The 14,302-nt window shown below is 41.9% G+C and overlaps 1 protein-coding gene across 2 annotated transcripts in view; it reads right to left on the reverse strand.

The window, feature by feature from the left end:
* TACC2 (transforming acidic coiled-coil containing protein 2) overlaps positions 1-14,302 on the reverse strand; it is a 133,408-nt gene that overhangs the window by 100,677 nt on the left and 18,429 nt on the right. For both annotated transcript variants that reach the window (XM_068951526.1, XM_068951525.1), the window contains exon 5: positions 2,881-8,658. In XM_068951526.1, coding sequence (XP_068807627.1) covers positions 2,881-8,658 — 5,778 coding nt within the window. The remainder of the gene's footprint in view (positions 1-2,880; positions 8,659-14,302) is intronic.

Genomic DNA, 14,302 nt, shown 5'->3' on the forward strand with positions numbered 1-14,302 from the left:
AAAAAAAACCCTCAAGTCCTGTTTTTCCTGTCTGAGTAAAACTCAAGAGAGGAAAGCAGAGCAGTCAGATGCCCAATAGTAACAAGGAAGAGGGGCACTTGATCCACAAATATGTCAAGTTCATGAACTCGGGTTCAGTCATGGACTTGAGTGGGAGGTAGAAACGTCAAAAGCATCAAAGAAAGGTTTTTGCGACTCATTTTGCAGTGCCTATAGTCAGGTTTTCTGAATGCCACCCTTCCCTATTTCTGCTAATGGTACAGCTGGTCTTCCGCAAGGAAACTGGGCTAAAGGTTCTGCCACAGCCTCCTTTCACAAATAATTCTCCCTTTTACTGAAGGTTAGAAAGGAAGTTATTGGTGCTGTACTATTCCCTTCAGACATGAAGGGTCTTCATACTTGTTGACCATCATCCCAGTTCTAAGTGTGGGGGGAGAGAAATCACTTCAGAAAGTTCTTGTGATGAGCTGTAGAGCCAAGAGCACCCTCCTACCCGCTGCCATAACAAGGAAGCAAAGACATTCCTTTATTTCTTCTGCAAGAGGAAATCCTAAGGACTTCAGAGTCAGACCACAACTTTGCCCCTTTACCCCAGTTAAATGGGGCTTCAGCGTAAGGGACATTGTAACAGATGGAGCTGTATAGAGGCAGTGAAGAAGGGAGAAAACAATGCTGAAGTAAATCAGGACATATCATTTCCTTCTCCTAAAGGTAAAACACTTCCTTCTCACTTTTTCTTTTGTCGAGGGGAGGGAGGGAAGGGGGAAGATTTTTCTTCCATGGAGATCTCTCCATCAGGCCCAGACTTCACCCTTAGAAATGTGTACTTTTTAGCATGGCTATAAAAGTTTCTCTCCTGTCACGATTAGGGGACAACAAACAACTGGAAATCACTCTGAGGCAAAAAACGTCACGATCGAAGTAAACAGGATATAGAATATAGTTTGAAATTTAACTACCTAAAACAAGCTTTAAGTTCAGAGGAAACATGGGCTATAAGCCACATCTGACTGCAAAGCCGTGTGTCAGAGTAACCAGAGGAAAAGCAGACTGGTCAGCATCGAACCAACTGAAGACAGGCTAGCTGGCTTAACCGATGCCTTCTACTTCTCATTTGTCTTCTAACTGCATATTGCTGTAAGAAACAGGCCTGAACAAAGGCAGAGACTCCTCTCTACCTCTGAGAGTCCTCAGTGTCCAAGTCTACTACATACTGCAATTTTATACTACTCTGCACGCAGTTATCTACTGCATACGTATGCACACTTGGTATGCGTGTGACACCACTTACAGCTGTAGTCCAAAAGTAGCAGCTGCCTGTTGATACAAACCCTCATGCTGGAAAAACAGGTGATAATGAATTCTTAAAGCTTATGCAAGTATTAAGCAACTACTTCATGAATTGCCAGCAGCTGTTTCAAGAACCCTGCCCTGTTTGCCACAGGTATTTATTTAAAGCATGATACCCACCCTGATATGAAACACATGCATAGACACATATGCACGGACTGCTCCGCAATCCCTTAAGGCTTCTGAACCAGGCAACGCCAACAGTTTGTTTGGTAATTTCAGAGCTACCCAACTGTGAGGCTTCCCCCATCATATAGAGGGAAACAAAAAGAAAAGAAACCAGGAAGAAGTATTAGGGCTTAATTTCATTGTCATTTTATATAGACCTCCTTAAAGAGAAATTCCTTTAGCTGAGATTTCTAACACTTCTATCTTCTTAGAACACACATTTGGCTCATAAAATTAGATTGTATTCAATCTCTCCATCACAGACTCATGCAGAACAGAAGGAATTCCTCTATGTTTTCACCATAACAGAAACTGTTCAGGAATTTTCCACTTACAATATGATTTTATCGCTTCAAGTTTTAAGGAATGTGGCACTGAAACATTTTCCTTCCTTACTGAGTTAATAGCATTTAATTTTTTGGTAATACTTAAAGATACCCTCTGCGCAGACCATTCATTAATCTAAAATACCTAAGCTTTTCACTGTACCATTCTGTTCTGCTGTCATCTCTTGCATTGGCAGTTACAGTTCTAGCAGCCTTCTCAGGTACAGGAGAGAGGGACAGGGTTCAAGAAAGCTGCTGAGGCGGCAGAGGAAGCGGGGATATGATTAGGTTGTGGGAAAGTGCTGATTCTAAGATCATTATTCTTTTGAAATAACTTCATATCAAACTGGTAATTCAGCAACGCACAAACTCGCAAGGAAAAAAGAATTTAATTAAAGCAGTTACTGCTATGTTTTGAAAATAGAGGATTCTCGGGCTCCACAAATCCTAACAGCACCTCACATCTGAGCCAACTTCATGTCATTAGAAACACCGAATAATACATTGATCAAAGGCACTGTCAATGCAATTATTGCATGTGAGAGGATAAGAGGGAAGCCTAGACAACTTACAGTGTGAGTAATTTCTTTTTTTTTTTCCCCTCCTTAATACTGTAATCCACCATGTGAATTCTGCAGGTCTAATTTAACTGGGTCACGAAAACTTAGGCAAAAACCTATTAACTTAAGGCTAAGAAGTGCTATTTGGTTGCCACACTTTAGGCTATAAGATGTGAACACTGGGATCCATAAGTGACTCATCACAGATAAGTTTAGGAATCTGAAGAAATAAATGGAGTAGTTAAAAACTATTCTCCTGATGTTTTAGAGCACTTCTTCTGTTATACCCGGCCCTTGTACATAATTTCAAATTTCTTCCACTTAGCTCACAGTTGGAAGCCACAGGAATTCAATAGAAATGTAAGAACAGAGTAAGTGTCATGCCCTCCCAAACACTGAACTTCTGCCTCAAATTTTCATCACAATCAAACCCCAGGTCCTGACAACCATTTCACATATTAATTTAAAGTAAATACCTTTCAGTTGGTAATCCTGCCACAGCCATGTCTTGAAGCTCATTGAGGTCAAGTTCCTTACACTCAGTAAATGCAAATGCCGATAGCTTTTCTTTGGCATCCTGAAGTGAGCATTCCTGTTCCGAACTCGTCTCGCTCGGCTGATTTTCAGAAACAACAGTCAAATCCGTACAAGCAGAACACTCACCCTGCTCCATCACAGAAACAGTTTGAGAGTAATTTTTATATAGGTCCATCTCTTGTTCTTCAGTGCTTGCGTTTAAAGCTAAGTCACCTTCGCCAGTGACTAACATCCTTTCAGTACCTGTTTTAGGAATTTCTTCAGGATTTTTGCTACCTGCCTTTGCTGTGCTTAACGCTGTGTTGCTCTTTTCTTTCACATCTCCCTCAGTCACACTGCTAGAGTCTAGTTTAGAGTCAGTTTGCAAGGAATCATCCTGGCTTACTTCGTATTTTAAGTAATTTATTAACCCATGCATGGTAACTTTGTTTTCTTGCTGTGAATCTTGTATATTTTCTGATGTTTCCAGGGATTTCCTATTTACTGCATCGTCCTGTATCATATGCGTGTCATCCCAAGACTCAGTCTCATGTATAAAATTGCTGTGTACGTATGTCTCCTCATCTTCCCCAGGTAACACATTAAAGTTGTCTGGTAGTTTTTCACGACTGTAAAATCCTTCTGGTACAAGTGTTGAAGATGCCATGTCAGAGATGCTCTTGACAGTGGCTGGATCACTGTGCCCACTTTCTTCCTGGGCATTTGGCTTAGGATCCCGGCACTGTTTGCTATGAAGACTCACATCATCTTCGGATGAAACAGGTTCTGCATTACACTGTGTAGTTAAATTATTTTCCTGTGTGGTAGCAGCGTCTAAGTCTCTTTTCTGAACACCACCTGTAGAGATACTAGTTACCGCGGGCTGTTGCTTACTGGCAGAATAAGCAGTGAAGTTCTCAGCTGCTGCCTCATCAAATGCAGCAGATCCTTGCTTTTGTATCTCTAAGCTTATTAGTGATTCAGGATTAGCACCACTAGCACACATGTCTTCCTGTTTTTCCATCTCACTGGTCTCTAGATGCTCAGTGTTTTTGTCTGGATTTTGCAGGTCTTCCAGAGAGCATTCAGCAAGTGTACAGCCACCCGATCTAGGGACCATTTCTAAGCAGCTACCTGGCTGCCTATGTTTCTCAGCATCCTGGAGACTTGCTGTTGGCAGCTCTGTCACTGTGTTTTCTTGTAGAAATTTGCCTGCGGGAGTTTTGCAGGAAGTCTCAGTAGCTAAAGACCATTCTTGCTCCTCTGCTTCTGAGGTGCTCTCGGAAATTGCTTTGCCCACCCTGTTCGACTCTGAGGAGTTCTCCTTACTGCACAGTTCTGCCATCTCCTTGGCCACCAGACCCTGCTTGAAGCCTGCATGATTTTCAGGTAGAAGTTGGGGCAATTCAGTACTCAGTGCACTGCGGACAGTTTTTTTAAATAGCTGGCTGATATGCTCCCTGAAGTCAGGGAGGCTAGGGCCAACGCCCAGAGCGCTGCAAGTCAAGATCTCATGCTCTCTTCCAGAGTTCTCTGCAGACTGTTGAGAAATACTGTTCTCCTTTAAAACATCTTCCATTTTATCTGAATTCCCAGGTTTCTCTAAGATCTTACTGTACTTGTCATCTACGCAGATATTGGTTGCGATTTCCTCGTTACAGCCTTCTTGTTTACCAGCAGATGAAAGGCTCAGCAGCTTCTCTTCTAGAGCAGAGAGAGCTAACAGAGACTCTGCTGAACTGTCATTTTGCTGTTCTTTGAAGTTTACATCACTTTTTGTTTCTTTGGATTTAATTGCAGCTACCTCTTTCTTCAGCTTCTCAAAATTAAACTGTGACAAGCTTCCTGTGATCTGCCCCACATCTGAAACCTCCGGCAGGGTTACACTTCTCTCTCCTTCACCCTGAAGACTTTGGTCTGGAAAATCTTTCTTGCTCACATACGTATTCCCTGCAGAGCTGTTTTCTGCATTTATTTTACCTGTGCTTAACCCAGGTGAAGGACCAAAGTCCACAGACACCTGAAGACCTGTAGCCATCTGCAAAGCAGAGTTACAGTCTAAGGCAGTTTGGCATGCTATAGCTGCCAGCTCATTATTTAGTAACTCCCCCACAGTACCATTGTTCTTACTGTTTCCAGGTTGCTGGCTAGGATGACTGAATGCAGAGGTCGGTGCAGAAAGGGCTCTAAAATCTGCTTGACAATGAGCAGGCTCCCCTGGTGTCTTTTGAATGCAGTTGGATTTGTATGAGTTATCAGTGGGAATTACTTCCCTGTGTGCCTGTAAAGGTGAAGGACACTCTTTCGCCTCTGGACTTGTACAGGTTTTCACATTGCTTGTTTCTGTGACAAAAGCATTGTCCTCACAACTCATCTTTAGGTTTTCATCTTTTTGGATGATTCTCCCATCAGCAGTCAGAGCCTCTATCTTTTCTGTGTCTGAGATTTTTGCCATTAATGGTATTTTCTCTTGAGTTTCTGGACTAGGTACTTGAGGATCATTTTTCTCAGAATTATCATAAGTAAACGCTACTTCATTATCAGCTGAAAGAGTCTGTGATATGTTAGTGGCACTCACAGAATTCTGCGTCCCTGGAAGAGAGTTTATAGCAGAAGCACTGCTTTCGCCAGTATTGTCTTTAATGCTGCATGTGCTGACTGGCTGTTCGTTCTTGTTGGATTCTTTAGAAAGTGTATCACTATGACATGCTTCTTCATGCTGACTAGCTGAGATCAGAGTATTATTATCCTGCTTGGGCTTGTTTGCCTTTTGCTTACTGAGGCAGTTTTCTTCTGCCTTGAGATCAGTTTTGTTTTGCCGGGTGCAATCTTGCAGATTTGGCATGGCCACACCAGAAGTATTTTGCAGGTGTTCACTGCTGCACATATCCTCTGACACCACATCAGTACTTTCATCCTTGTCCTTTTCTTTTGAGGTGTCAGAATCGCATTGGAATGGTGCTGGACCTACCACAAGAGAGTCTTTATTACAGTTGTTTGAAATATTTAGAACCATTTCTGGTATGTTGCTGTGATCATGTAATGCCAGTAACTGCTCAGGTTTTGGAGCCTTTGCTTTGTGTTCTTGATCACCTGTTCTTGTGACAGTTGTCAGATTGCTTTGAGGTTTCTGTTGTTTGAGTCCTGCATTTGAAATCCAATTGCTATCACTAGCAACAAACACCGAGTTCTCCATTTGCTCTGCACGCTGAAGGGCAGTTGGAGCATCTGCATTTTCTTGCAATTCTCTAATACTCCATAGTAGGGTCTCAGAAGAGCTGCTCCTGTCTTTCTCAGGGGGGTAGTTATTTTCACTGATGCTGTCATCACCCACTTCTTCCACGTGAACTTGCTGAGGAGTGAACTCTGCAGAATTTACTATAATTTTTGAGGTTTCTGAACGAGCCATCTGCGTATTTCTGTGACTTTCTGTGGCCGTTTGTTCCCTCTGAGCTTGCATCGACACTTCAGATTTGCATTCAGTTTTCAGTGCCAAAACTGTGTCCTCCACAAGGCTTTTCATTGCCGTTTGGTGCTTCTCCTGCTCAACAGCCTTGTTTTCTTCAGCATCCACAGCACTGCTTTGTTCAGTTACAGGTACTTGCTCTGGATCTCTGTGAGGTACTTCAGTTAAGTAGCTGTTCTGTTCTTTGTTGTCCCCAAGCCACATAGCCTTCTCGGTTTGTATGGCAATGCAGTCCATAGCCCCTGCCGATGCGTTCAAGTTCTGAAGTTCAAGTTCTGTTTTGGATACCTCTGCACTTTCTTCTGACTTGCTATAGCTCTCAGGCTTTTCTTGGCATTCAGTTTTGCATTCGCACTCAAATGTAGTCTGTTCAGCAAAAGCCTGTTCCCAGGATTCATCCTGCTTACTCTGTGTAACATGGCTGTTCTCAGAGTGGAGGAGCAGTGAACTGCATGCACTAGCTAAACAAGCCTTTTCAGTCCCCTTAGAGCCTGGCGAGCCTGAAGTTTTGTCTTCTGCTTCAGTATTACAGCAATCAAAACTCAATGGGCATTCTTTCCTGGGCAACTGCACTGAAGCCACAGGCGGAAAGCTGCTCTTATTCTGCAGGACATCTGTGGCAGCTGCTTTCTCTTTACTCATTTGTCCTTCAGGTTTACAACAAACAGAGTGCAAATTGTCTTCAGGTGACTTAAAGTCACAGCCTGCATTCAGATGCTTATCCACAGCTTCTTCCTTTAGGTCATCTTTTGTAGTCTTTTCAAAAAAACTGAACTCTTTGGAATTGTGGTCCACGGGGGTATCTTTTACATCCTGTTTGTGGTTACTACCAGCCTTCAGCAGTACTCTGTCTGCCTCAGTTGACCCTTCAGGTACTTCACTAGTTTCTGCCACTTGTGCCTGCTCTGTCATGATTTTGGTTTTTTCTCCTTTTACACTCGTATCACTTTCCTTTTGATTCAGCTCTGTGGATCTGCTCAAAGAAGTACTTAATGCACATTTTTTCAGTAATCTTTTATCTACCAAGGAATTTTCCTTCGTGGGAATGATAATGTTTTCTGTTTCAGAAAGTGCAGTGCTTTCTCTAGGCACATCATCAGCTTTTATGATTTTGTTGCTACTGGCTTGATCTTTTGGGCTCTCAGCTGTGACAGCTGACTTTTGCTCTTCCTCTTGCTTAAACGACAAAGGCACACTGAAATTCTCAGCACTAATAAGCTCATTTTCCTTTTGAAGCTCTCTTTGAAAAGCAGGTTCTATTTTTTCAGAGGCTGTTTTTACTGTTTCACTTATCATTGGATCTTGATAGTCATTTCCAGGCATGTCTTCCCCTGAAGGTTCTTCTGCCTTTGGTGCCAAGAAGAGATTCGGAGGGTTAAAAGGCAACTCTGACATTAAAGTACAAACTTCTGATTGATCCTCATTGCTTCCAGATAGAACCGGGTTTGCCTCATTCTCTTTAGCTGCTGTTACAGCCCCCATCTGTAGATTACAGCCTTCATTGATCTCAGACCTGTCAATGAAACTCTGAGCATTCACAATTGCTCCATATTTTTCACTGTCTGAGCCTCCTGTTGCTGGATAATTTAGGATTAAGGTTTCCTTTTTCATTAGCAGACCCTCTCCACCATCTGTGTTCTGTCTACCTAGCTGCATTACACTCTGCGGCTGACCTACTTCCAAAACTCCTAGCTCCTGCTTGGCCTCCTGAGTGGTAAAATAATCTGCCTCTTTACCCTGGGGAAACATGATGACATGTGGCTCCTTCATGCCACCCTGCTGTTCACACTGCTGGAGCAGTTCTAATTCACTCAAACTCATTTGTGCAACTCCTTGCACTTCTGTAATTGCTGCAGCAGGGCTGGGTTCCAAGCTGGTGTTTCTGGGATCTCTCTCACTATTTTTCGTAGAAGAGGCAGCAATATTGTCACGTTTTGGGCCCCTGTCCGTGGATATGGTATGTGCTACTCCCTCTGCTCTGTCATTCACTGGATCTGGTGACGGCACGGTTTCATTACAGTCTGAGGTTGGTAACTTGTCATTGCTGCTTGTAAGATCTGCTACAGGTTCTTTGGCACAGTCTGCTAAAGGCATTGGGCTAGGCAGACTTTTCTCCCTCGCTTCGGCAGGCTGCTTTAAGGAGATGGAGCCAGTTTGTTCTCCATGTTCTTGCAAGACACTGTTTTGTCCTGTCACCTCTGAAGATACCACACTTGAATTTGGATTGGATAAATCTTCAGCACCGTAGCTACAGATGCCTTCATTACCGATGCTGCCAACAATGGAAATGTTTATTTGTTTCATGTCAGTAGAGAAAATAAAGCAAAGAATAAAAACAATTCATGCCACTGAGGTTTCAAAGCCATGCAGTGCATGCATTGAGAGGCTGACAATCTGCTTTCTGGAGCCAAACCATCAGACACACGCTGCAGATATTCAGATGCTCATTACACTGAAAAACATTTCCTCAGTCTTGCCTGACATCCATCATACTCATGGCATGCATTTTAACCACTCCAAAGGCTGCCTTAATTAGTAGGGTATTCCCCTCCTCAAAAAGGCTAACAGAGCAACAGGAGAGAGAGACAAAAATACCGGAAAAAACACTAGCACCTCATAAAAGGTTTTTCATTTCTCCTTCAATAGGTCTACTTTGTAGAAAGCTAAAGGCTGTGCAACCTATAATCACTACTATTTTATATACCTATACCTTTATTGTGTAGCAGGAGATTAGGAAGGGCCCATCTGTCAAATGTTTTCTCCTACTACTCAGCATAGTTGGTTCATAAGGGCAAATGTCTCCCCCGCAGAACTACACTGTCATACAGTAATAAACACCCTGTGAGGTCATTTTATTGCAGTGCTTGATTTCAGTGCAAATAAGGTGTAATTGTTTGTGTAATCTTTCTTTCCCACCCGTTAAAGATACAATATGGTAGAGAAAATGGAAGTAAGTAACAATGAGGTGGATGCACTAACTGCTGAGAATGTGAAGCTATTCTTAATATTTTTAATGTGCACTGTGTGGGCCTCACTTTCCCCACCCATAGGTTTGCAGCTGATGAAATAGGTTAACCTTGTTCTCTCCCTCATCTCACTCGAGTAGGCCGGGCATACTTTTACTTCCTCAAGTAATGTGGCCTGAAATATAAATTTAAAACCAAATATAGAACTGTGCATAAAAAGGAAGCCTCTTGACAGTGTCATTCACTTGCCGTGGAATAACGTATGTCCCCTAACCCCTTCTATCCATAGCAAGGTATAAAGACATCATGTTGTCAAGTGTTTGGAAATCTACGGGAAGGTAGCGCACTCATAGAGGAGCAATTCCACAGCTCACATAGAGAGTTTGTTCGTGATGAACTTGTCAGCAAAGGTTTACCGCAGTTCAGCAATAACAGGCTGTGTTTCAGACGTTCCAAGTGCCCTACAGACGAGCTTAGAACACCTCCTGGAAGGTCAAGCATAGACGGGATTTTAACTCATCTCCAGAAACCACCCCTAGTTTTATGCACCGAACACACCATACAGAGAGAAGCGAGTCAGCGACTGACTCTGGCCCCTGAGCTTTAGGTCTGTGTTTAGACAAACGCTGGCTCTTTAGTAACTGTTGAAGCAGCATGCAAGCCACGCAGTGCTGGGCTACGCTATGGCACACAAAATGCCATCCTTACACTGTGGACTGCCCAATGGAACAAAACTTCTTTATGAGAGGGCTGCATGTAAAAATGAACACTGTCCTATCTTAGACCCCAAAACCTTCTTCAGTGCCATTGTGGGGGAAAACGATCTAGTCTTTACTGTGCTATTGAAACTTGCCTATGTGAAAGGTAAGTCTCAAATCCAAGGTAAAGTGTTTGTAGCTGAAACAAGCTTCATTGATGTTCAGCATTCGTTTATTTATCTTATAGCACCAACACATTTTATTTCAACTTCTAAAAATTGTTTTTGCCAAAGAAATTCTTTTCCCAGCACACTGAAAATACTTCTCCATACATAATTTGCTGACACTTGGAGCAACACAGATGGCAATGCAACGCTTGGTATCTGTTGATCACCGGCAACATAATGGGATATGAAAAAACAACTAAGAGATGCTAGGAGGCTTTCCCTAATGAAGGAATAAACTTTATCATTTGACATTAATTTTGTGCTCAGGGAAGCTTAATTAGAAGAGGGGCAGAAACCACAAAACTGAATTGGAGAGGGGATGAAAAAGTGGGAGTGAATTGTCATTCCAGCTTTTTGTCTGTTCTGCAGGTTTACCATCTTGCTAAGTAAATTGCTCATTAGCAGTTGTAGATGTGGAGATGTAGAGAATGACAATCCTGTGAACAAACTGTTCATCGCTATGGGTTAACTACAACAAACATAACATCTTTTTATAATCCTGGTGTTTGGAATAAGGTGTTTTATAATTCCAGTTCTTGATATAATGAACCCTATTCATTTCAGTCAGGACAAGATGACAAGAAGAAACTGAGACAATTTTTTTAATTAACGTGCACTCACTGAACAGAATTAAAGTGACAGTGCTGGCACACGCTGCAATGGCAACTTAAACTATCGCTTCTAAAACGAAGTAATACGTGTTCATCTGTTCTACTTCATCTTGCCTCAATGTTTTATTCTGGGCTATAACATAGAAATGAAAAGCTTTACTTTCAAATTATAATAAATTACATCCAAATTGACTCTTTTGGATATCTCAGTTTACATTTCTCCTTCTGATATAGGTAAGAAAGAAAATTATACGAGGAATGTATCCTACATCTTCCTTTTCAATTTCTGTAGTTTTGTTCTGCTGTTTGCAAGACTCTACTAGGCATTAGACAAACATCTGCCAGGAATGACTTAAGCACAGTTGATCCCGCTTTAGGGCAGAAGGATGGAACAGGTGACCTCTCGAGGTCATACCTAGCACCATTATCTTCCACTCCTTTTAGCGGGAATGACACTGCAAGGGGGAGAAAACAAACAAACAAACAAATGTCACACCACAGGCTGAAGACAATTCCCCTCTTCGTAAAATCCAGTCGCCTTGAAAATGTATTAGCAATCAATAACTACCTCTGTGCAGCATGCATTTTCAGACAGCCCATTTAATATGATCCACATAAGCTATGACCCTATTTTGTTGTTGTTGTTTTTTAAATACAGAGATTTACATTCTTTTCTGTGGTTACTTATCTCTTTTGTCTGTAATCTGTACTTGCTTGATATTATTAAGGAAAAAATTCGTACTCCAGGGTAATATTTAAAACAAAAACACATGCAAATGAGAAAACATAGAAGAACATAAGAGTTCTTCATTTTTCTGGAAGAGCTTAGGGCATAAAGAGTCACTTTGCTAGGAATAATCATTGCACAATTGAGGATGTATTAAAAAAAAATTCAGTCATGCAAAGACCTAGGTGGGTATTTAACTTGAAACACCCGAGTGTTTCATTGCACTCAAGAACTATAAATGGAAAATTTTCCCTATGTCTTAGAAGCCAAGCACACATTTAAGGATTTGCAAGTGTATGGCCGTAACACATGGACCATATGAATGCTATCCTTCCAGTTTTAACATCAAACAACAAGTTAAATTTTTATATGACGAAGGTGTTCGTTTTATGTAAATAATTACTGAGGAACCGCTTATTTCTAAGTACATTGCAAGCTTACTGATTAATTTTTAATATCTGCAGCCTTCAGAATATATTGTGACAGGTTAGAATTATCCTGGAATAATTTAAGAGTACTACTGGTTACTCAGATGTCTATTAGGACTGTACTGACTGGTTTTTAACTGGGGAGTGAAACCGTTATGGATATTAAGAAACTGATTACTTATGCTGCATCTCCCATATCTACGTCAGGATTAAATGGTACACCCCATCCATCAGCCATTAACATTTGAAGTCCTAACATCCGTTACTCTGTCACCCAGAGTAAAGGCAAGGGTCCAGAAGATGAGAAGAGTAGCTAGATGAAAGCTCTCTGGTGAACATTTGCCAAGTTGGGGGAGGGGAGGAGGGAAAAAAAAATCAGACTGGCACAATCTCTCAATGTCCACGTATTTCAACAAGAACTGATAATCTAACAACAGAAAATCATGGATAGCTTTCAGTTTCCTTTTCTTATTCCTTAGCTTTCTTCTGAAATATACAGCAGTTGGCTGGAAAGACTGACTGTTCTTTTAACCAGTCACGCTTGTGACGGGAAAGAAAAACAAGTGCTGAAGCCTATGAAACCTAGAGGTCACATACAGCTGCTATCCGTACTGACGTAACTCAGAGCCTGCGCCAAGTGATTATATCCCCAGGAGTATGAGAGTGGGACATCTGAGGCTGAATTTAGAAAGCACTGAAGGGGACAACACACAGCTAGCTCTGCAACCACGACAAGTATACCCGCTTCTCAAATGTTTCTGTTCTGTTTCCTCTGACACGTCGGAGACCAGGGTCTACGTTTTGGGTTCACTTGCGTGGACACACTGTACTGGAGGATTTGAGTTAACTTAATGAATGCTGCATGAAAATTAATTATGAACATGAAAATCATTTCCACATTCCCTCTACGATCATAATTTTAGAGGCAGAGCTGGACAGTATTTGAACTTCTCAGTGTAAACAAACACATGAGAAATTCATCACTGCTAAAGGGCTGCGAACAGCAGCCAAATTCTCCTGCCCTCCCTGTATATCTAAGCTTTCAGGAAGAAGTGAAGCAGGAATAACCAGCTAAACGACCCTCCTGGGAACTGTCCTTCCCTTCTTCTTCTCCCCCTTCCCCCCCTCAAATCACTTTCCACCTCCCTGTTCCACATAGAATAAAATGCAAGGCCTGCACTATTTTAAATATGACCAAACTAAGTTAGTCTAGCATTAAAAAAGTAAACTGTACTACCGCCACAGCAAGCGAACATGGCCAGATCTTCAGTTCTGGTTCTACAGCTGGCTCTTGGTCTGTCTTTGAGACATCCGGAGAGTCGGCAGGAAACACAGCACTGAACAGTCCTACAGGATGTGCAGCAACTTTAGCTTTTTATTCTGTAATGACAGTCCAGCAGCTCTGTGGATCCCACAGGATCTGTCTGTCCAGAGCACAAGGTGGGAAAGAGGCCAAACTCATCCATGAAGAGTGCTTGTTCCCTGTACTCCTCCTAGGTGGACCTTACGAATTGCTATACCTACTTGCTTCTAAACCTGCAGGAAAAAGCTGGACAATTCTCCAGTTATTTTCTTCTGCATGTGCACCAGGAGAAAAATATATCTTATAGAGACGCCAGTGCAAAACGTGAAGCTTGCTAACTATTCTAATTCTTCAGCATGTTTACTGCACGCAGAAGGCCGATAGATAATTGTCAAGGATGACACTTTTCAACGTACAGGACCAGTAACAAACAGGTAAAAATTGGACTGAAGCAGAGTATTTTAGGTAAAAGAGTCACAGACACTGTGAATCAGAAAACATGAGAATTTAAAACCGAGTGAAACAATTTCTGAGAAGTTGTGGAGGATGGAAGAAAGCCACTCAGAAGACTAGAAAAGGGAAAACGTGGTAGTTTTCCCACACACTTTTCACAGAGGTACTCCATCAGGATAAGGCAGATCATACGCTCTTACAATCAGGAGAGTTCATTTCAGAGTGGAAAAGATGCGTTCAAAGCAGTATACAGGAGTGAGAGTTAAAAATAAACAGACCGGAGTCTGAAACATCAAAGCTTCTTCCGTTTATTGTCTGCATTTCTATTTTGGCAGGATGTGATAACTTAAAAACCACTCAAAAACAGGCATGTGCCAGCCATTTTACAGAATATGGCTAAATAAAAGGTAATTGCCTGAGCTACTGCCCATCCAACATGTTTCCTGAAATATGAATCTCATGAATACCTTCAAACTGACTCATCCATATAGCATTCATCTCAC

This window comes from Struthio camelus, chromosome 7, assembly GCF_040807025.1.
Source record: "Struthio camelus isolate bStrCam1 chromosome 7, bStrCam1.hap1, whole genome shotgun sequence".
NCBI classification, from domain to species: Eukaryota; Metazoa; Chordata; class Aves; order Struthioniformes; family Struthionidae; genus Struthio; species Struthio camelus.